Source organism: Eptesicus fuscus, chromosome 23 (genome assembly GCF_027574615.1).
Source record: "Eptesicus fuscus isolate TK198812 chromosome 23, DD_ASM_mEF_20220401, whole genome shotgun sequence".
NCBI classification, from domain to species: Eukaryota; Metazoa; Chordata; class Mammalia; order Chiroptera; family Vespertilionidae; genus Eptesicus; species Eptesicus fuscus.
Window position 1 is genome coordinate 10,403,947 of NC_072495.1, and position 21,124 is coordinate 10,425,070.

General features: G+C 39.0%; 1 protein-coding gene across 2 annotated transcripts in view; it reads right to left on the reverse strand.

The window, feature by feature from the left end:
* Positions 1–1,348: 1,348 nt before the first annotated feature.
* Positions 1,349–21,124, reverse strand: part of IFT81 (intraflagellar transport 81) — a 49,270-nt gene continuing 29,494 nt past the window's right edge. The window contains exons 13-20 of one of the 2 annotated variants that reach the window (XM_028147195.2): positions 20,903–21,031; positions 19,566–19,655; positions 11,228–11,314; positions 10,176–10,247; positions 10,015–10,100; positions 5,195–5,240; positions 1,901–2,044; positions 1,349–1,501 (exon numbers count right to left, since the gene is read on the reverse strand). In XM_028147195.2, coding sequence (XP_028002996.2) covers positions 1,451–1,501; positions 1,901–2,044; positions 5,195–5,240; positions 10,015–10,100; positions 10,176–10,247; positions 11,228–11,314; positions 19,566–19,655; positions 20,903–21,031 — 705 coding nt within the window. In that variant the 3' untranslated portion in view covers positions 1,349–1,450. The remainder of the gene's footprint in view (positions 1,502–1,900; positions 2,045–5,194; positions 5,241–10,014; positions 10,101–10,175; positions 10,248–11,227; positions 11,315–19,565; positions 19,656–20,902; positions 21,032–21,124) is intronic. The other variant, XM_054712549.1, reaches the window with a different exon arrangement.

Sequence of the window (21,124 nt, forward strand, 5' to 3'; positions counted from 1 at the left end):
TACATAAAAACTATAAATAACTTTGTACTGTTAGGTTTTTTCCCCAATTTGCTTTTCTTGAAGCAATAATGATGTTCTGTTTCAGTTAAAGTAATTTTGAAGCTGCTTTAGTGTTTAATCCAAATACTCTTTTGGTGTGGAATAAAATGGCAAGCAATAATCAAGTCAGAATTAAAAGCATTCCCTGGAGTATCTGTTGTTAACAATTTTAAAAATTAAGAGAAGAGCACCAAAAGATAGTAAAGGCTAAAAAATTAAACACAAGGCTTAATCATTTTATAAGTGGACTTTCCTTTGGGAAATAAAATGCTGTTTCTCTAAGGGGTATCTAGTCTTTTTTCCAAATATATGCAAAGGATTCATGCTCTCGTTCAAGGAACATCAATCACTTACTACTTAACAATAACAAGCCAGCAGCCAACACTGAACAAACACGTCTGCCTCAATGTTCAAAACCTGACCAGTGAATTAAGAAGGGTTTGTTTCACACACTGAAACCCAGCCATGACTCTCTTAGAGTGTGGCTGATCTAACAGCTGAGCTAAAGGCACAAAGGAGGGGGCTGGTGGTTGATATCTGCCCAACTAGGAGGCTCAAGTAAGCTGAGGGCCAGCTCAAACCACTTAATAACATAGAAATGCTTTGTTTCTTAAAACTTGTTAGAAGTTTCTTCTACACTTACCTGGTAAATGATTCTTGGGATAGCTTCTATAATTACCAATAATCTCCATGCTAGTAAGTTTCTCTGATTACCAAGAAAGAAGCTTTCAAACAAAAATTACAAGTAGGACACATTTGGGAACAAAGATGCAAAGCCATAATCAATGTTGTATATTTTGAGCAGGGGTAGAAACAATTTTTTTCTTCATTAATTCCCCCCACCAAAAAAAAAAGATAGCTTAAAAACAACTAATTAACCTATGATGGACATACTAACAATTTCATATTTGAGTGTCCAAACCTAAAGGAAAAACATTCTGAAAAGTATCTGAAAGTTGAAATGAAACAAATGGTGGCATATACATTTAATATCTTTCTTTAAGCAAAAATCAAAGGAATCTTCAAATACCTTGTCCAGATGAAGCAGAGACTAGAAGAACTTTGAAGTCTTGAATTTCACCTGGAATCCTGTGCTAACATTTTAGCACATGATAACACCTATATTCTGCGACTTTTTTTAAAATTTAAAATAACTGTTCCCAAGACCTAAGTACTATTTTAGATTTTTGATGAAAATAAGTGATAATCCTAAAATTTAATACATACTATAATTGTTAATTAAAAAATAAATTTTGACACAACTATATAATTTTTAAATAAATAGCCATGATATGTACATCAAATTTTATTTGCATTTAAGTAATACGAATATGTTATTCAAAATGTTAAATTTTCTTGAATTTGACAGAAGAAAAAGAAACTGAAGTGAAACTGTAGGAATTGCTGAACTTCAGATAAATGTTTCTTCAAAACAAGAGATATTAGTTCCTAAAAGATTCTTCTAAAGTTAAAAAAAGATTAAGAAAACATTAAGCCATTGGGTTACTACATTAAAAAAACACTACATGTTTCTTAATGGACATATGTTTACATTTACATATAGTAAACTTCGTCTCCCATCTCATAAAACTCAGAAGACTCCCCTGATGTATAAACTAAGCAAAAATAAAAGCCTTTTTTTTCATATTAAATACTTTAAAACATAAATGTATCTTAACATTATTTTCCAAAAAAAGCTTAATAGGGAATGGCTAATCTGAAAGCAAAACGTTGCACAAACCACTTTCAAGAAAAGAAATACACCACGGAGCATGCTTATAGAAGTCGTGTCGGCTAAAACCCCGAGTGACGACACATGAATTCAGAGTATCAGCCGATCCTCTCCTCCCTCCTGAATTACCTGACCGATGGAAGTTTGGTTTTGTTGTTTCAGAAAGCACTGTTTCTTACATTCCATCAATTGTTCAAAGTCACGCCACATTTTCACTTGTTTCATATTTGGACCGTGACTTTCTCGGACAGCTTTTTGTTTCTCCCGAAGTTTCTATTGTCAAAAAAAAAAAAAAAAAAATCAAGAATAATTAAGTCTCAATTACAGGGATTTACTTCTATTGCCATAATCAGAAGAATATGCTATGCTTTGTACAATCTATAATAATAAAAGCATGTTATGCTAATTAGACCGGATGTCCTTCCAGACAACCTTCTGGATGAAGCCAGGGCTGTGAGGGAAGCCTGGGTCCCGGGTGCCAGAGGGAAGCCGGTGCTGGCAGTCAGGAGAAGGAAGGCCTACTCTTGCACTAATTTTGTGCATCGAGCCTATAGTTCATGAATAATAGTCAATTGAATCAGGTTCTTCTATGATGTATGAAAACTAAGGTTATACAAGTTAAATAAAGTTATCATTGACATAGGACTGTGGTCAGCAAACTGCGGCTCGCGAGCCACATGAGGCTCTTTGGCCCCTTGAGTGTGGCTCTTCCACAAAATACCATGGCCTGGGCAAGTCTATTTTGAAGAAGTGGTGTTAGAAGAAGTTTAAGTTTAAAAAATTTGGCTCTCAAAAGAAATTTCAATCATTGTACTGTTGATATTTGGCTCTGTTGACTAATGAGTTTGCCGACCACTGACGTAGGACAACCTGAAGTTAAAAAAACTAACACAAAGAAATATAAAAGAAAAGGAGGGGGGAAATAAAGGGAGTCAGGAAAGTGGAACACAAAAAAGAATGCAGATTTTGGGAATCGGAAGACTTGAGTTTCAACCTTGGCTTTGCCATAAGCTCTAAGTAAGGCACTGAATGCCTATAAACTTCAGTTTTCTAAATGGTCAGGTAAGGCCAATAAGAGGGGATACTTATGAAAGTACTAGAGGCCTGGTGCACGAATTCATGCACAGGTGGGGTCCGGCTAGCCCGCAGGCTGGGAGGAAGGGCCGTGGGCGGTTGGCCAGATGGCCCCGCCCCCTGGTCGAACCCCTGGTCAAGGGGACAATTTGCATATTAGCCTTTTATTATATAGGATTTGCTTCATAGGGTTGTTTTTTCATATGACATAATAGATATAAAAAATACATGATAAACTATCATGTGTTATGTTATTATTAAATAGTGTATTCTTTCCTGACTCAGTATATGCTCTATGTATGCATATATTTCTAAAGGAGAAGGTTTAGTGATTTTTTTAAAAAGTACACTATTAAATTGGCCCAAATCCTTATTAGAATTATGTTTGTTACTAATAACTGATATGGTTCCACCTACTGAAACTTCTACTCACTGACTCTAAAATTATAAACAGGAATAAGAACATTTTTCAGTAAATTGCAAAAATGTACTTTGGGTCTATATTGTGACCAACTGAGGAAGGGTGACTGAAAGGAGGGGTAGCACGGAGTCAGAGACAAAGGGGCAAGAAAGGAAGGAAGGAGAGCAGAGGGAACAGAGCAGATGGCAGCGCACACAAGGGAACAGTGACAGAAATACACTGACACCGAGCGTGGGAAATCATCAAGAAAGACAGAAAAGCAAGCAAAGACACAAACAGACTACACAGAGGCATCCCCATCTTTCCCTCTTTTAGGATGTAAGTGAGCCACTGGCTGACCTAAGGACACCAATGAGAAGACTGGTAGTTGATATTTGCCCAAATAAGAGGCTAAACTAAGCTGAGGACCAGATTCAAACCACTCACTAAAAACTGCCCTCTCAGCTATGGCTAATGAAAGCAAAGGTAATAAATAGCAAGCAACAATAGGAAACAAAACAGAATTAAGAAAATATAATTTAAATATAGCCAGCAAATTTTTGACACAATACCTGGCATGTAAACTATTTAAGTCTATGTTACAAATAAAGTATCTTACAAAAAATATTTTTATCCTCATAAACAAAAAATATTTTTATTCTCATAAACTAAAACAAAAAGAGTCAGATCAAGAATTTTAAAAGTTCTGAGCATGATTTTAAGATTAAGTTGCTACTTAAACTGTAACTTTTCTTATATTATTGGAATAATTTCCTTGTCAAAATCCTAACTATCTATTAAAGTTATTTAAAGAACCAAAGACAGGATGTGGGTACTGTATCAGAAATATTAAATTTAGTTTGCCTCACACCCACATGTATTTGAAACCATTAACTTATGAATGCAACTGACTTTCATATATAATTAATTAATTATTTTTTTGTTATTCCTCACCCGAGGGTATTTTTCCATTGATTTCTAGAGAGTGGAAGAGAGGAAGAGTGAGAGGGAGGGAAGAAGGAAGGAGGGAGGGAGGGAGGAAGGGAGAGAGAGAAAGAGAGAGAGAGAGAGATGAGAGAGAGAGAGAGAGAGATGAGAGAGAGAGATGAGAGATGAGAGAGACATTGATATGAGAGAGACACATTGATATGAGAGAGACACATTGATTGGTTGCCTTCCACACATGCCTGACCGGGGATCGACCCCACAACCTGGGTATGTGCCCTGACCAGGATTTGAACCCACAACCTTTCAGTCTACAGATGATACTCTAACCAACTGAGCCACACTAGCCAGGGCTGTGCCTTCACTTTTATAAAACTAAATTACCAAGGAAGTTTCTGCATCTTTGAAAAGGCTTAAGAAGGAACCTATTTCCCTTTGAAAACTGTACAAAGCCCTGGCTAGTTTGGCTCAGTGGATGGGGCTTTGGCCTGAGGACTGAAGGGTTCCTGGTTTGAGTCCAGTCAAAGGCATATACCTTGGTTGTGGGTTGGGTCCTCGGCCCTGGCCAGGGCTTGTGCAGGAGGCAACCAATTGATATGTCTCTATCACACTGATGTGTCTCTCCCCCTTCCTCCCACTCTCTCTAGAAATCAATGGCAGAATATCCTCCAGTGAGGATGAACAAAAGGAAAACTGTACTAAATCTTTTAAAAATTAATGACAATGTAATAACCATATACTGAAAACGTGAATTAGACATATTAAAAAAAAATAGCCCTAGCTGGTTTGGCTCAGTGGCGGACTGAAGGGTCCCGGGTTCTATTCTGGTCAAGGGCATATACCCGGGTTACAGGCTCGATCCCCAGTGTGGGGCATGCAGGAGGCAGCTGATCAATGATTCTCTCTTATCTTTGATGTTTCTCTCTCTCTCTCACTGCCTCTCTGATATCAATAAAAATATATTAAAAATAAATAAGTAAATAAAACAAATAATAAATTCTTACCTTTCCAAGATTTTCTTGTTCAGCAATATTTTTGGTATACTGTTCCCTAGAGAGTCAACGTAATAATTTAACTTCAATTGATACATAAAACATTAACATATCTACCTAAATATATTAAACAATGTAATTTAGAGTACTGGAGTTAGAAGAAAACCCATTATCAAATATTTCCTTTCTTCATCCTTAGTCAGTTTTTAGAAGTAAACTAGAGTAAACAGTAATTTAAGGGGAAAAAAGACAAAACATCACATAAAATTAAGAGAATTAAAATGTTAAGTACTACTTCTGGCTAATCTATCCTTAAAACAATGGCAAGACATTTGCTTAAATTACTTTGTTTTTGAGGAGGTTTGCAAAAGGGAGAAAGGATACATATTAAAATATACACCAGATAGTATCTAACCCTGAAATTCCAATTCTAGGAAGTCATCCTACAGAAAAACTCTCATAAAATAAAGATAAAAACAAAAACCATTTACTTCACAACTGTTTATAACAGTGAAAATCTGCAAACAAACTAAAGCTGATAGATGGGGGAATGTTTAAATAAATTATAGTACTCCATTTAAAGGAATAATAGAGAGCTATAAAAAAGAATGAGGTAGCTCTATAAATACCAAAGTGGAAAGAATTCTAGATAAACTATGAAGAGAAAAACTGTATGTGTAGTTTAATTTTATTTTTGTATACACATAAAAACATTTCCCATGCACTTGCTAGCATGCACGCACGCACACATGCACACACACACACACACACACACACACACACACACTAGCAAATGCATGGGAAAAGAATATGGAATAATGTACATCAAAATATTAACATTAGACATTTCTGAGGCATGGCAATGTGAACAACATTCCATTTTTGTGTACTATATTTCATAATGGTTACTTTTTGTATTTCTTTTGTAATCTAACAAAAACTGCAAAAATTTAATGTAAAAATAAAAATACAAATAACTTTGTATTACATTTTTTAACAAAAGTATAATTATATCTTAATACCACATAAGACAAAAAGTAGATTTAAACTGTTAAGGACAAAGATTAAAGGATGAAGAGAGACTTTTGACCTCAAATTTGGATGGAAAAAAGACTAGGTTTCTGTGTAAACTACACTATAGTAGGTATTTACGAAGAAATCAGACAACACAAAACTGAGAATCTAAGAAATCACAGACCACAAGAGAAACCCTAGCAGTCTAAGTACAGGAAGATTCGCATTTCTGCAAAAAGGGGGTGAATGTGACTAGAATAGAAACAATGTCAGTCAAAAGTACCCCATGTGCTCACAGAGCTGAGTGAAGGTAGAATTTGCGCACAGGAGTGAGGGAATAAACACAATCTTGATGGGCCTTCATTTTGCTCTGAGAATTTATGAGATACTATGTCAAACTGTTTGCCTTTCCAGCTCTCCAGTGAAAAAACAGCCAGGAAGATGTAAATGACATACTAGCTTAAGAAGAATATACGGTTATAGTTCAAATTGCTTTAAATATTTCATTTATTACCCTAGGCCTGAGAAATGTCTCAACTGTTTTAGAATTTTCATTGATATTTTATCAAGAAATCAACAGGCTCATACTCTTTTCCAATGACATTAATCCATAGTTTTAATTTATTTGAGAGATTATTACGCAGCACCTGTTTATGTACCAAGCATGCTCTGGGCCTTCAGGAAGCAAACAGGCCAGTAGGTGTGGCTCAGTGGTTGAGTATCTGTGGGGAAGCACGGGACTTGGTTGGAGACTCTGTAAGGAGGAGTCTCCAAGAGGTCAGGGGGCTTTTAGGGGGACCTTGCTGAAGGTGGCAGCCCCTGTCTTGACTTTTCCAAACAAGTCTGAGTCCCGGGTGTTTTACTGGAATCTTTATGTTTAGTCTTTAAATGTCCTTGCTTAAAGGACACTACAGATGCATGTGTCTTCTCAAAGATGCTTACCTACTGATAGTATCTAATAGTTAATTTTAGATCAAGCTTTTGTTACAATAAAAGCCTAAGGAAGCAGGCGAATGGGGCCGTTTGGTTTCTCAAGCTAGGCAGTCTCTTAACCTTCTCTTTCACAGAACCGTGTGTCAGAGTAATCATTCATTTGTCACTCACGGTCTGCCGGTCAGCCCTAGCAAGTGTTGACCTATGAACCAGGAGGTCAGGGTTCAATTCCCAGTCAGGGCACATACCCAGGTTGCAGGCTCAATCCCCAATAGGGGGCGTGCAGGAGGCAGCTGATCAATGTGTTTTTATCATCAATGTTTCTATCTCTCTCCCTCTCCTTTCCTCTTTCTCTAAAAAATCAATAAAAACATACTGGGAAAAAAAAAAAAAAGCAAACAGGACAGATAACGGTCCTTATTCTCCAAGAAGAACTCTACCTTGCAATTTCCAAGCACTGCTGCACACACATTCAACTCGATATTCTGTGGTATACATTGTTTACCTTATCTTACATAATGAGGAAGTGATGTGCTCAAGGTAACTAAACTAGGGACTGGGAAAATTAGGTTAGAAACCAATTTTATAGTTCCTCTCTAGTACTTTGAAATAAAACATGCTGTCTCTTTAAATAAAATTCAAATTCACGATCTTTTAAAACAAAAAAGTACAACAAAAGTAGAAAATGGAATAATAAAAATATTTTGTCTATAATAGTAATAATATTTTAAACATGTATCAGTGAGTTTAAGAGTATAGTAACTTCATTAAATTAATAATATTCTTATCATGCATGACTCTAGTCAGGGCCTAATATTTTTCTATAGGGAAACTAAGGAATGATAAAGGTTATAATAATTTTTAAAATGATGATGAGGAATATCTGATTAGAAAACTGATCAGGAAACCAATAGTTCAGGAGCAATATTTCCTTCTGTATTACTTATATTGGTAATTTTGAAAGAAAGAGAACTTAATTTCTAACTTTTTATTTTTCAAGAACAAGATTAACTTCTCACATTTTTGAAATATTAGCATTGACCACATAGATTTATTTGAGCTAAGTTTATATTCAATGAAAGAATCTGAATAAGTACATTTAATATGTGTAGTATGTTGGAGTATTAGAAAAATATTCTATTTATAGGAAATCTTCGGTCTAGCTTGCATTCCAGTACATTATATATAAAAAAATTTAGACTCTGCCAAGACATTCTCGGTCTTATATTCCTTACTGTAACATTAATGTATATGCCACTAGAAATCTCAACTGCAATCTAGAATAAATATGAATCCTACACTCTGAGTTCTTACTGGATGATAAAAGCAAAACATCTGAAGTGTGCTAAGGGGCAAAGAAAGTGTATCTTGTTCAATTACTGTATTTTATCCCAGCTAGCAATTCAACTATAAATGTATTTGTAAGGCAGCATTTGATTTATTACAGTATGCTGCAAGCTATGATTACCAAAAGAATCACCATATAAGGACTAGTGGTACTGGCACCGCTTCTTGTTCTGAAGGCGGGCACACTGCAGTCACATAGTTTCTAGCTGAAACGCGGTCACTCACACTGCACAATTAGCAGGCAGATGACTAGAGTCCAAGCCACGGGGGACTTTAAAAACAGACAAACCTTAATGCTTATTAAAAAAAACCCAACTATCAAAGTATATGTATTCCTCACAAGGGAGAATTATTAATGGGGAATTACTTTTTAAATATATTTTTATTGATTTCAGAGAAGAAGGGAGAGGGAGAGAGAGAGAGAAAAATCAATGATGAGAGAGAGGGATCTAGCCTACAACCCCAGACACGTGCCTTTGACTGGAATCGAACCTGGGACCCTCTGGTCCACAGGCCGACGCTCTATCCACTGAGCCAAACCAGCTAGGGCTAATGAGGAATTATTAATGATTACAAGAGTTTATGGGTCTATGGGTCTATGCTGATGTAAATTTTGGTAATATATAGTTGTGATGATTACACAACAATGTGTATGTAATCAATGCAACTGAATTGTATACTTAAAATGGTTACAATGGCAAATTTTATCGTATATATCTTTTATGACAATAAAAACAAAGTAAGCAAGCAAGAAAGGAAATTAAACATATTCTTACTTAGTTAACAGGGCTAGACTTTCCAAAAGATGTTTAACAAGAAATAAACCTTAACAATATCTTATTATCTACTATTTAAGTACTCCAAATTTCATAACTTCATTTTACAGTCAAACCTCGTTTCTTAAATGTCTCCCATTGTGAACAATTCAGTTCTCACAGGAAAAAAATGTCTCAGGTGTCGACTAAAACTTCACTTTTCAACCTGACAACCTTTTCATGCTATACCTCAGCATGACAAAAAGCATCTCTCAGGCAATAAATATAGGATAGAATGCTTTTGTTGCTGGCATAAATCCAAGATTAGCACAATTTTAAAACATAAAGCGGCTGTCAAGAGTGCTAACAAAGTGCTCAGAAAACAACAATCACAGGCAAATGAATAGGTGGAAAACCTGTTGTTAATTGGATAAAGGAAAAGCAGTTAGCAGGTGATAGATAGCATTTGGGAGGCAGTGATATATGAAAAATTCTTTTAAGGCTAGTAGGGGTTGATTCTACAAATTTAAGAAGAGTTTATTTATAGATTAAATAGTACATTAGATATGTACTGTATAAAAGAAAGGTTAAAACAGGGAATAATTTGGGGGTCTGGAATGGATGAATTCAGTTTACATTATTTCTAATGGGGGAAAATGATTCGGTTTTCAAACAGCCTTCCGGAACAAATTAAGTTCAAGAACCGAGGTTCCACTATATTTATAAAACTTCTATAGGTGAGACATTATGTAACTCAATATAAAAAACAACAAAATTACTTGCCTAATTGCCTTTCTTTTTTCTTGTTGGTCGGAAGAGACATATGCCTTCATCTCATCAATAGCACGATGAAGTTGAACTTCCAGGTTCTAAGTAGAAAGACAGTTAAGTTCTTGATACAGAAAAACCTCAGGAAAGTTTGTGATTTCCTTTCTTTGTCTCACCTTAATCATACAATTTGTATAATGGTATTTACTTTCTTCTTGAAGACATTCTTCACGGAGTCCTCTGACTTCCTACAACAAACACATAATTTTAAATGGTCACCATTACTGAAAGCATCGTCGGCTGCAGAGAGGATGACTGAATGCACAACAAAAGAAATGCCATCAGTCGTTTCCTCTTCTGCAACTGTAACTCTGTTTACTGTAACAGACAAGGCTGCAATCTTTCTAGAGACGACTCATAGGACCCTAACACTGCACGTTCAGTTATTCATTTATTATATACCTACTGTGTGCCCAGCTCTGTGTCAGGTGGCTAGGTCACAGCAGTGAACAGACAAATAAGTCCCTGCTCTCATTGAAGAAGAGGAAACAGATATAACAAGGAGACACATAATGAAGGTCTGTTTTGATGGGAATGATCATGATGAAGAAAATTCAGCAGAATGTGACAGGGTGACTGAGCAGGCAAAGTTAGATTGGGTGATCAGGGGAGATCTCTAGAAGGAGGTGATATTTAGGTGAAACTGGGATGATGAAAAAGAGATCAAAGCAAAGAGATGGGGGCGGAGTGATGCAGAGAGAGAAGAGCGTGTGCAGAAGCCTGGTGGTGAAAACAAGGCTGGCCTGTTTGCAGAACAAGTAGACTGCCCAATGTGGCTGGATCCCCTCGGAGGAGCAGAGCACAAGGATTTGGAAGTTGGGTTTTAAGTGCAACAGGAAGACACTGGAGGGTGGCCTAAGTTTTACTCTGGTCTCTTTGGATGCTCTCTGAACAAACCATAGGAATGCAGGAGTGGAAGTGGGAGAGCAGGCGCTGGGTTACTGGGGCATCTAGGAAGACAGGATGGGGGCCTGGATGTGGCGGTAGCGGTGCAGATGGAGAGTTCAGGGTGCACAAACCAAGTCTGAAGAAATAAAGATCTCTGGAACCAGGAGACAGACTCAGGGGATGAGGGAAAAGACTCAGGAATCTTTTGACACTGGTATAGTGAAAATAATGCACACACAGACAGTGTTTGCTATTCTTCAACTAAAAACTGTCTTCTTACCTGTTCCAATTTGGACCGATTGCTTTCGAGGCCTGCTGCACAGCTATCGTACTGCGATTTCTTTTCATCACACTCCTGGGTTAGTTCCTAGTGTAAAAAGGGTAAATGACTGAGCAAGTGAAAATCAAAGGCCTGAAATGTAGCTCTGACACAATGCATGCCCTTGTTAGTCTCGTAACTGAACTCTAAGCTTCTTGGCATACTTAAGGGTTATTTATACAACAATTAGACATTTGAGAATTATGACAGATGGAGGTGCTGATAAACACAACAGCTACCATGTACTGAGCTGAGTGCCAGGCTTTGTTAGGAGCTAGGGACATAACAGTGAACAAAATAGCCAAAAAATCTTCCCCTCAAGTAATGTTTCGACAAGTATACAGGCTGTTGAGTGCTATGATGGGCAAATGCAAGATGTCATAGGTGACCTGGGACTCTCAGTAGATCTAATCCAGGCTTGGGAATCAGTGGGGACAACTTCCTAGAGAAATTGGTATCTAAATTGAGGTATGAAGGATTAGTAAGCATAGTTACAGGGAGGGTGGACAGGGGAGGAGAAGATTCAGAAAAAAGGAACACTATGCCTAAAGGCTTAGAAGCTAGAGAGGGGAACAATTTAGGATGTACATGTAATATATTATAATGGAGTGTGTCTGGGAAGTGTGAAAACAGGCTGAAGTCTTTGGCAGGGTCTGTTCAGAACTTTGAAAACCATATTAAGGTGTTTGAGCTTTACCCTTGATAATAATGCAATCTCACAACAAGTCCTTGAGGTATTAATCTCCATATGTCATGCCTGGAGAAAGTTCAGGGGGGCTAAGTATCTGGCCAAAGATTATATTGCTGGGGAGGTGTCAGAATTTGAACTCAGGCTGTTTGAGTAGTTTCAAATTTCTTCTACCGCAGTATTTTGAATTAGACAATCTGAAAATATACTACAAACACCTAGAAATATTAAAAGTATAAATGCTTGATAAGGTAGAGTAAACATCCTTTCAAATCCAGAGTTGAATGGAACTCTCAAGGAAGTAAGAGGAATTACCAGGGCCAGTAACAGAAGATGACACCCGGTAGCTACCCTTGGTGAAAGGAGTTGGGAACAGTCAGTGGTGGTAACAAAAATGATTATAATGTCCAGGCAGGGCAGCGGACAAAGTCCTAGGCCTGTGCAGAGTGCGAAGTTAGAACTGAGAATCCCATAGTAAATCCAAATTGTTGTTGTTTTTTAATATATATTTTTATTGATTTCAGAGAGGAAGGGAGGATAGAGAGATAGAAACATCAATGATGAGAGAGAATCATGGATCGGCTGCCTCCTGCACGCCCCCTACTGGGGATAGAGCCCACCACCAAGGCATGTGCCCTTGGCCAGAATCGAACCTGGGACCCTCAGTCTGCAGCCTGTGCCAAACCGGCTAGGGCTCCAAACTGTTTTTCAATCCAGATTCCCATGAGAAAAAGGTTAATCCTAGGCCTGGACTGATGTAGGCCAGCCTCAGAATGTTCTTGGTTTCACACTGCACAGTTTCCTTGGAAACAGGCAAGTTAACAGAAATGATAAGTGAGGAAATGATAAGTGATCATTTCTGTTGTGTGTGCTTCCTTTGTTGGGTGGGACTGCATCTAGTTTAGGGTGACTAACAAAGTATAAAAGATTGGTGGGAAAAGGAGCTGTGGCTTTTATGTATCGAAGTGACCTACAGACGCCAAAGGCTCTCATGGGTCACAGTCATACCACTCTCACAGAAGACGGGGTGACAGAGGCTGTGTACTCAGGCAGCTGCTGTGGCCTCCGGATGAGATGAAGATACTTTAGTAGATGAAAGCCTTTGCTTTGTCTGTGAGTCTGCTGATCAATAAATGCGGCTCTGCCCTGACCGGTTTGGCTCAGTGGATAGAGCGTCGGCCTGCGGACTGAAGGGTCCCAGGTTCGATTCCGGTCAAGGGCATGTACCTTGGTTGCGGGCACATCCCCAGTAGGGGGTGTGCAGAAGGCAGCTGATCAATGTTTCTCTCTCATCGATGTTTCTGACTCTCTATCCCTCTCCCTTCCTCTCTGTAAAAAAAAAAAATAATAATAATAAAAATATTTAAAAATAAATAAATAAATAAATAAATAAATAAATAAATAAATGCGGCTGTGCTGCTGCAGAGGTGGATGGGAAAAGGCCAAGCAGGTGTGGGGTTTGAATGGGCCCTACCTGCATGGTCTAAGAACTCCCATGCTGAGACATTAACTCGAAATTAACTCCCAGTTTGTGATCCTCCTAAAACACCTGGCAGAACGACCGAAAAACCAGTCTGAAAGGCACACCCTCCCTCCCACCTGCCAGGATTCAAGAGACAAAACCTCGAGGAGAAACCAAGATGGTGGCCTAGGTAAATGCTTGCACTTGCTGCCTCCCACAGCCACATCAAAATTACAACTAAAATACAGAACAACTATCATCGAGAACCGTGGGAAAGCTGGCTGAGTGGAAGTACTACAACTACAGAGATAAAGAAGAAAGCACATTGAGATGGTAGGAGGCGTGGAGGCGCGGAATGGGCTGGTCTGGCCCGGCACCCTGGTATGCCACTTTTTGAATCAGGAGGGAGATTGCCTCTACGGAGGCTTCCCGAAGGAGCGGAGGAGCAAGGGGTCCCAGCCTCACATCAGACCCCCAGCCTAGGGTTCCAGAGCTGGGGAAAGAAGTCCAAACCAGTGTGGATTGGGGCTGAGTGACACATAGGCTGCTGGAGACCCAGCTGCTCCTCTTAAAAGGCCAGCACCATGAACTGAATTTACAAACTCCCACTTACTCTGAGCTCCAGTGCTGGGTGAGGCTCTGGGGAACCCAGACACATATGGGGAGAAACTGAACTGTCTGGCATCAGGGCAGGAACTTGAGGGTGGCTTTCTTCCAGATGCAGGTGCTCACAGTGGTCATTGTTCCCTTGCTGGGACCTCCCTGGTATAGAGCTGACTGGCAGCCATTTCTGTTTGCTCCGCCCTGGTAATTCCCTGAGACCCCACCCCACCCAATTAAAACTCCACCCAGCCTGCACAGCGGCTTTTGCATATGAATGGCCTGTCCTTTCTTGGCCTAAAACCTGTCAAACTAGCTTCGGCTGGGTCAGGGAGCCCCAAAGCTATCAATAAAAGGCCCAAGGCCCACACCAGCACCAGCCTGCCTTGCTTCACAGATGGGCCTTGCATGGACACTTCTAAACCCAATATAAATAAGAGGAATCTACAGATCTCTCTGTAGCTCCTGCGGGGTGGCCCCAGGTAGTGGCTGACTTTGCACCTCCCTGGAGACCTAAGAGCCAGTGTACCCAGTGGTCTGTGTGAGACCATACCAGATTACAACTCTTCATATCCATAAGTGACACACTCAAGGGACAGACTCAGTGAGCACCAAAGCCCCACTGAAGCAAGTCCTGCACCATAGGGTGTCTCTTGCATAGCAGATTTTCCCAATGTAGTCACTGCTGGTCCCCACAGCCAATTGGCCTGGAGGTCAATTCCTCCCAGTGACACTAACAGTAATCAAGGCTCAACTAAAAGAAGACTGTGCACACAGCCCACAAAGGGGTGCACCAAGGGTGTCCACCTCAGGTGATTGGGGAGGCTATAGGACACTGAGCCACTGGGGCCTATAGGACACCTATTATACAAGGCCACTCTATCAATTCAAGGAGACTTAGCAGCTACCCAGTACATAGAAACGAATACAGGGAAGCAGCCAAAATGTGGAGACAAAGAAACAAGTCACAAATGAAATAAATGGAAGAAAGCAAACTACTGGATATAGAGTTCAAAACCACAGTTATAAGGTTATTGAAGAATCTTCTAGAAACCTTCGAGGAACTTAGTGAGACCTTCAAAGATCTTAGTGAGAATGCCAAAAAGATGGAAAAGGACCAATCAGAAATTAAGCATATAATGACTGAAATAAAGAATAATATATAGGGATTCAACAGTAGACTAGAAGATCCTGAGAATCAAGTCAATGATTTGAAATATCAGAAAGCAAAAACACCCAACCATAAGGGCAAAAAGAAAAAAGAATCCAAAAATATGAAGATAGTGTAAGGAGCCTCTGGGACAACTTCAAGCGTACCAATATCCAAATTATGGGGGTGCCAGAAGAAGAGAGAGAGCAAGATACTGAAAACCTATTTGAAGAAATAATGACAGAAAACTTCCCCTATCTGGTGAAAGAAATAGACTTACAAGTCCAGGAAGCACAAAGAACCCCAAACAAGAGGACCACATCAAGATACATCATAATTAAAATGCCAAGGGCAAAAGACAAAGAATCTTAAAAGCATCAAGAGGAAAACAGTTATCTACAAGGGAGTGCCCATACGACTATCAGCTGATTTTTCAACAGAAACTATGCAGGCCAGACGGGAGTGGCAAGAACTATTCAAAGTGATGAATAGCAAGAACCTACAACCAAGATTACTCTACCCAGCAATGCTATCATTTAGAATTGGAGGTCAGATAAAGAGCTTCATAGACAAGAAAAAGCTAAAGGAGTTCATCACCACCAAATTAGTATTATATGAAATGCTGAAGGGTATTCTTTAAGAAGAAGAAGAGGAAGATAAAGGTAAAGATAAAAAATTATGAACAACAAAGTGACACCAAATACTTATCTATCAACAAGTGAATCTAAAAATCAAATGAATAAAAAATCTGATCAACAGAATAAACTGGTGAATAGAATAGAATCAGGGGCATGGAAAGGGAGTGGAATGACGATTCTTAGAGGGAAGGGGGTGTGGGAAGAGATTAGATAAAGATCGTATATGCATTACTTATGGACACAGACAATAGGGTAGTGAGGGCCTGGGGTGGGGTGGGAACCAGGTGGAGGAGAGCTATGGGGGGAAGAAAAAGCGACATCTGTAATAATCTCAACAATAAAGATTAAAAAAAGAGAGAGAGACAAAACCTCAAGAGAAGCTCACAACCCCAAAGTATAAACATATAGGGAAACAATCAATCCATTATGCGTGAGAATCAGAAGATATACAAAACAGCAGGGCTATACCTCCTGAAACTCAGAATACCAGAAATATGCCTATTTAGTAAATATGTTTAAAATAAAGGTGGAACTGAAAATAAAAGATTAAAAAGGGACAGTGAGCTAAAATAAGACAAAAATGAGCATAACTGTCACAGACATGAAAAACTAAGTAGTGGCATAAACCTAAGATTAGACCGAGCTCAGGAAATAAAAGACTGAACTAGAAAATAGAGCTCAAGAAATTATCCAAAATTCATCATAGAGAGACAAAAAGATAAAAATATGAAAGTGGGGTTAAGCAATAGAGCACAGCATGTGTCTAACATTCATCTAGTATGAATTGCTGGAGAAGGCAAGAAAGACCAGGAAAAGAATATTTGAAGATATTATGTATGTAGAATTTTTCCGGAGTTAATGGAAAACAAAAAGCACAAATTCCATCAGAGCAAACAGAACTAAATCTATATGAATGTGACTTTAGGTAATTCATATAAATAAAAAAATACAGCCCTAGCTGGTTTGGCTTAATGGATAGAGTGTTGGCCTGTGGACTAAAGGGTCCTGTGTTTGATTCTGATCAAGGGCACATGCTCGGGTTGCAGACTCGATCCCCAGTGGGAAGCATGCAGGAGGTAACCAATTGATGATTCTCTGTCATCATGGATGTTTCTATCTCTCTCTCTCTCTCCCTTCACCTCTGAAATCAATAAAAATATATTAAAAAGAAAAAATACAATATTTGTCTTTTCAACATGGCAGAAGACAGAGATGAAAATGCTCAGATGACTCAGGCACCCCTCTGACTTGACAAACATGGAGGGATGTACTATTTGGGGATGGTAGTGAGATAGCTACATTTCTTTGTAATAGGAGAGGCAGGCAGTCCTTTACATACAGAGAAATCTACCGTACTTCCGGCATATAAGGCGACTGGGCGTATAAGATTTTCCTGGATTAAAAAGTTGTTTTATATGCAGGAAAATACGGTATATTGGACTATATTGATGGGATTAGATATAATGGATTAGATATATTGGACTACTGTATTTTCCAGCGTATAAGATGACTTTTTAACCCAGGAAAATCTTATACGCCCAGCCGTCTTATATGCCAGAAAATACGGTACTTAAATCATATGAAAATGAATTTCAGGTGTTGGTTACTTTATATAAAATAATAAAGGACTTTACAGCATTTAAGATCTAGTATATGGTTTTACTTAGAAAACAATTAGGTTGAAAAGGAATAATATTCCATCTTTTTAAACTATTTTTAATAATTAAAATGATAAGTTCTTATGGATTAGTCATTGTTGCAAAGTGCCTTATATGTACTATTTTATTTAATCAGTTAAATATATGATCTGATTACATTTTTTATATTATCATCAAACTAGAGGCCTGGTGCACGAAATTTGTGCATGGGTAGGGTCTCTAGGCCTGGCCGGCCATCAGGACCAATCAGGGCCTTCCAGCTGCCAGCCGGAAACACTTTGCATATTAGCCTCATGCATATATATATATATATATATTTTATTTATATATATATATATGTATATATATATATTTATAGAGAGAGAGAGAGAGAGAGAGAGAGAGAGACAGAGAGAGACAGAGAGACAGAGAGACACTAGAGGCCTAGTACATGAAAATTCATGCACTGGCGGCGGGGGTCCCTCAGCCTAGCCTGCCCCCTCTCACAGTCTGGGAACCCTCAGGGGCGGGAGACGACCCGACGATCAGGGGAAGGCGATGCCCCCATCACACCTCTGCTGCTGCCACTGCCGGCAGCACAAGCCTCGGCTGGCAATGGTTACCTGAGCCTCGGGCGGCCCTGGGCAGCTGGGCAGCCACCATGCGAGGCTTGCCTGTGCCTAGGGTCGGCCCTGGGCAGCTGGGGGCTGAGGGGACTAGGGGACTCCGGAGGCAGGTGCACGGAGCTGCTGGGCCTGCCTGGGGGCGGACCCAGCCTTGCTGCATGCCTGCCGCCTGGCGGGTCTGAGGGGACTGGGCACCGCCATCTTGTGGCTGTGGGTACCACCATCTTTGAGGGCGTGACAGTCAATTAGCATGTTTCCTCCTTATTGGCTGTGGGCGCCGCCATCTTTGTGACAGTGTGAGGGTCAATTAGCATATTCCCTCTTGGTTAGATAGGAGTAGATGGTATATGTCCCATCTCATCTATTAGAGCATCAACTCCAGAGAACAGAGACCTGTCTCTTCCATTCCTTTTGTTATGGCAGTAGTGTGCAGTGGAACAAGCAAGGGTTTTGAAATAAGATAATATAGATGCCAAAGTCAAGCCCCAACTCTCCCACTTCCTTCTCCTGTAGTTGGATAGGTCACTAAACCTATCTCAGGCTCTGTAGTAGTTTCATAAAGAGGAAATGATGTCTATCTGACTTCCGAATCTATGTGATTTTTTCTTTTCTTTTTAAAAAAGGTATTTCTTTATTGATTTCAGAGAGGAAGGGAGAGGGAGAGAGATAGAAACATCAATGATGAGAGAGAATCACTCATCAGCTGCCTCCTGCACGCCCCTCACTGGGGATCGAGTCCACAATCCGGCCATGTGCCCTTGGCCGGAATCGAACCCAGGACCCTTCAGTCCGAAGGCTGATGATCTATCCACTGAGCCAAATCTGCTAGGGCCAAATCTGTGTGATTTTTCATTCTGCTTCTCTGACTCTGAGGTATGGCACTTGCTAAGAGTTTTATGGTTCCATCTCAGGCACATGCAATACAGGCCCACATTCAAATCTAAAATTACTACATGGAGGGTGATTAATGGTGTAGGCCACCTGACCTGGCTTTGCGAAGGGCATTTACCTCCTAATAGTTTATCTTTTAAAGCAGTGGTTAGAATTAGCTTCCAAGTAATGGCATTTCCTCACTTATCATAAGCTATTAGAGTTTGCCCCCCAGCAAAGTAAGTTTATTGATTTAAGTTAACTTGTCACCACTTGTCGGCAGAGTTTGAGCTTCTACCTGGCCACAGAAGAATGTGACTTCATATTTATAGCTCTCACATGATTTAAAGACAAAAGCTCATCTGGCTGCACTTGTGATTTTAACTTAAACTCCTTTTTCTCCTCTCCTCCCTCTAATAATTTATGACAAACAAAGTAGCATAAATTAAAGAGAAACTTTTTTAGGTCACATTCTTCTTCTCTTTTGCAGAATCATATCAGTATAATAATAGTAATAATAACAATAATGTGTTTCCTATAAATTACCCAAGTAAAATATTCAGGATTCTAATTACTATATCTCAACCAGATAAAATAGTAAAAGTATGACAATATCAAATTCACCTACTTGACATTTTTGACGCAGTTGTCGTAGTTCTTTTATAACTGGGGCTAGAGCTGACTTCTTTTCAGATACCAGTGAATTCAGTTTTCTTACCTGTCATTTAAAAAAATACATGACATCTAAAAAAAGAATTCAAAAGAACAAAAATACTACATGCATAAAGATATTTATTGAAGTGTTATACATGAGTAAAAAGATTATAAATTACTTCAATGCCAAACAATAGGGAAGTGATTTAGTAAATCTTGATTCCTCCGTAAGATGGGATACCACTGAATTGTTCAAAATGTCAATTATTAACACTGCAAACCAATATGGCAAAATATTTATAATCTAACAAGTAATGACTAAAACAAACTAAAAGTTGCCTATATACAGCTACAATCATGTTGTTATGTAAAACCATATGTAATTATGTAGGTTATATAAAATATAAATAAACATAAATGAAGTGATATTCAAAATACTTAATAACCTGAATGGCATAAGTAATAACCAATCACAATGGACACCAGCCATAGAGATGAAGGCAGTCTAGCAGACCTCTATGGTGCTCAATGTTAATCTTTTTTTGTTGTTGTTAATCCTCACCTGAGGATATATTTTTAAGTTGATTTTTAGAGAGTGGAAGAGAGAAAGAGAGACAGAGAGAGAGAGAGAAACATTGATATGAGAGGGACACATCAATTGGTTGCCTCCCGCACGCACCTCGACCTGGGGCAGGGATTGAGCCTGCAACCGAGGTATGTGCCTTTACCGGAATCGAACCTGGGACCCTTCAGTTCACAGGCCGACATTCTATCCTCTGAGCCAAACCGGTAAGGACAATGTTAATCTTTTTATGAGTCAGAATGTGATGAGATGCTGGGGTTCTGGGCGAGTGGCCAATGTGGATAAGACAGGCTGAGAGTTTGGGGCAGCAGCTATTTACCAATAAGTAAGGAAAGAGTTAAACATTCTAATGCCTTGCGAGGCTGTATCAGTACATTCTGGCTAAACAGCTGGCCTAAATATGGAATACACACAAAAACAAAATAATTTTATTAGGATACACACAAAAACGAAATAATTTTCTAGGGTGATATGATTGGGAAAACTTATTTTTTATCTTAAATATTTCCTTAATTTTGTATAACTTTCACACACTTCAAAAACCACAAAATGCATAAATTATTACAAGTTGAACAACCTTACTAGAATGCAAAAATTCAAGAGACTGATACAGATAAAAATATAAATAATATGCAGAAATGAAAATCTGAATGTTTCACTGAAAACTGGACAAACAAAAATATCTGCCTTTTATACCCAATAAAAAACCACTAAAAATGTGTAATCACCATTTCAGACATGTCATCCAGAGTCCGTCCTTTCATTTCGTCAACCTCACTCTTCAGTGCAGACACTCGCTCCAGCTCTTCTTGGGTGTAACTATATCCAGATATACCCTTTTTCTCCTCAATGGTTTGCTAAAAGTAAAGAATAAATAGAGGTCAACCTATGAACCAGGAGGTTCGATTCCAGATCAGGGCATATGCCTGGGTTGCAGGCTCAATCCCCAA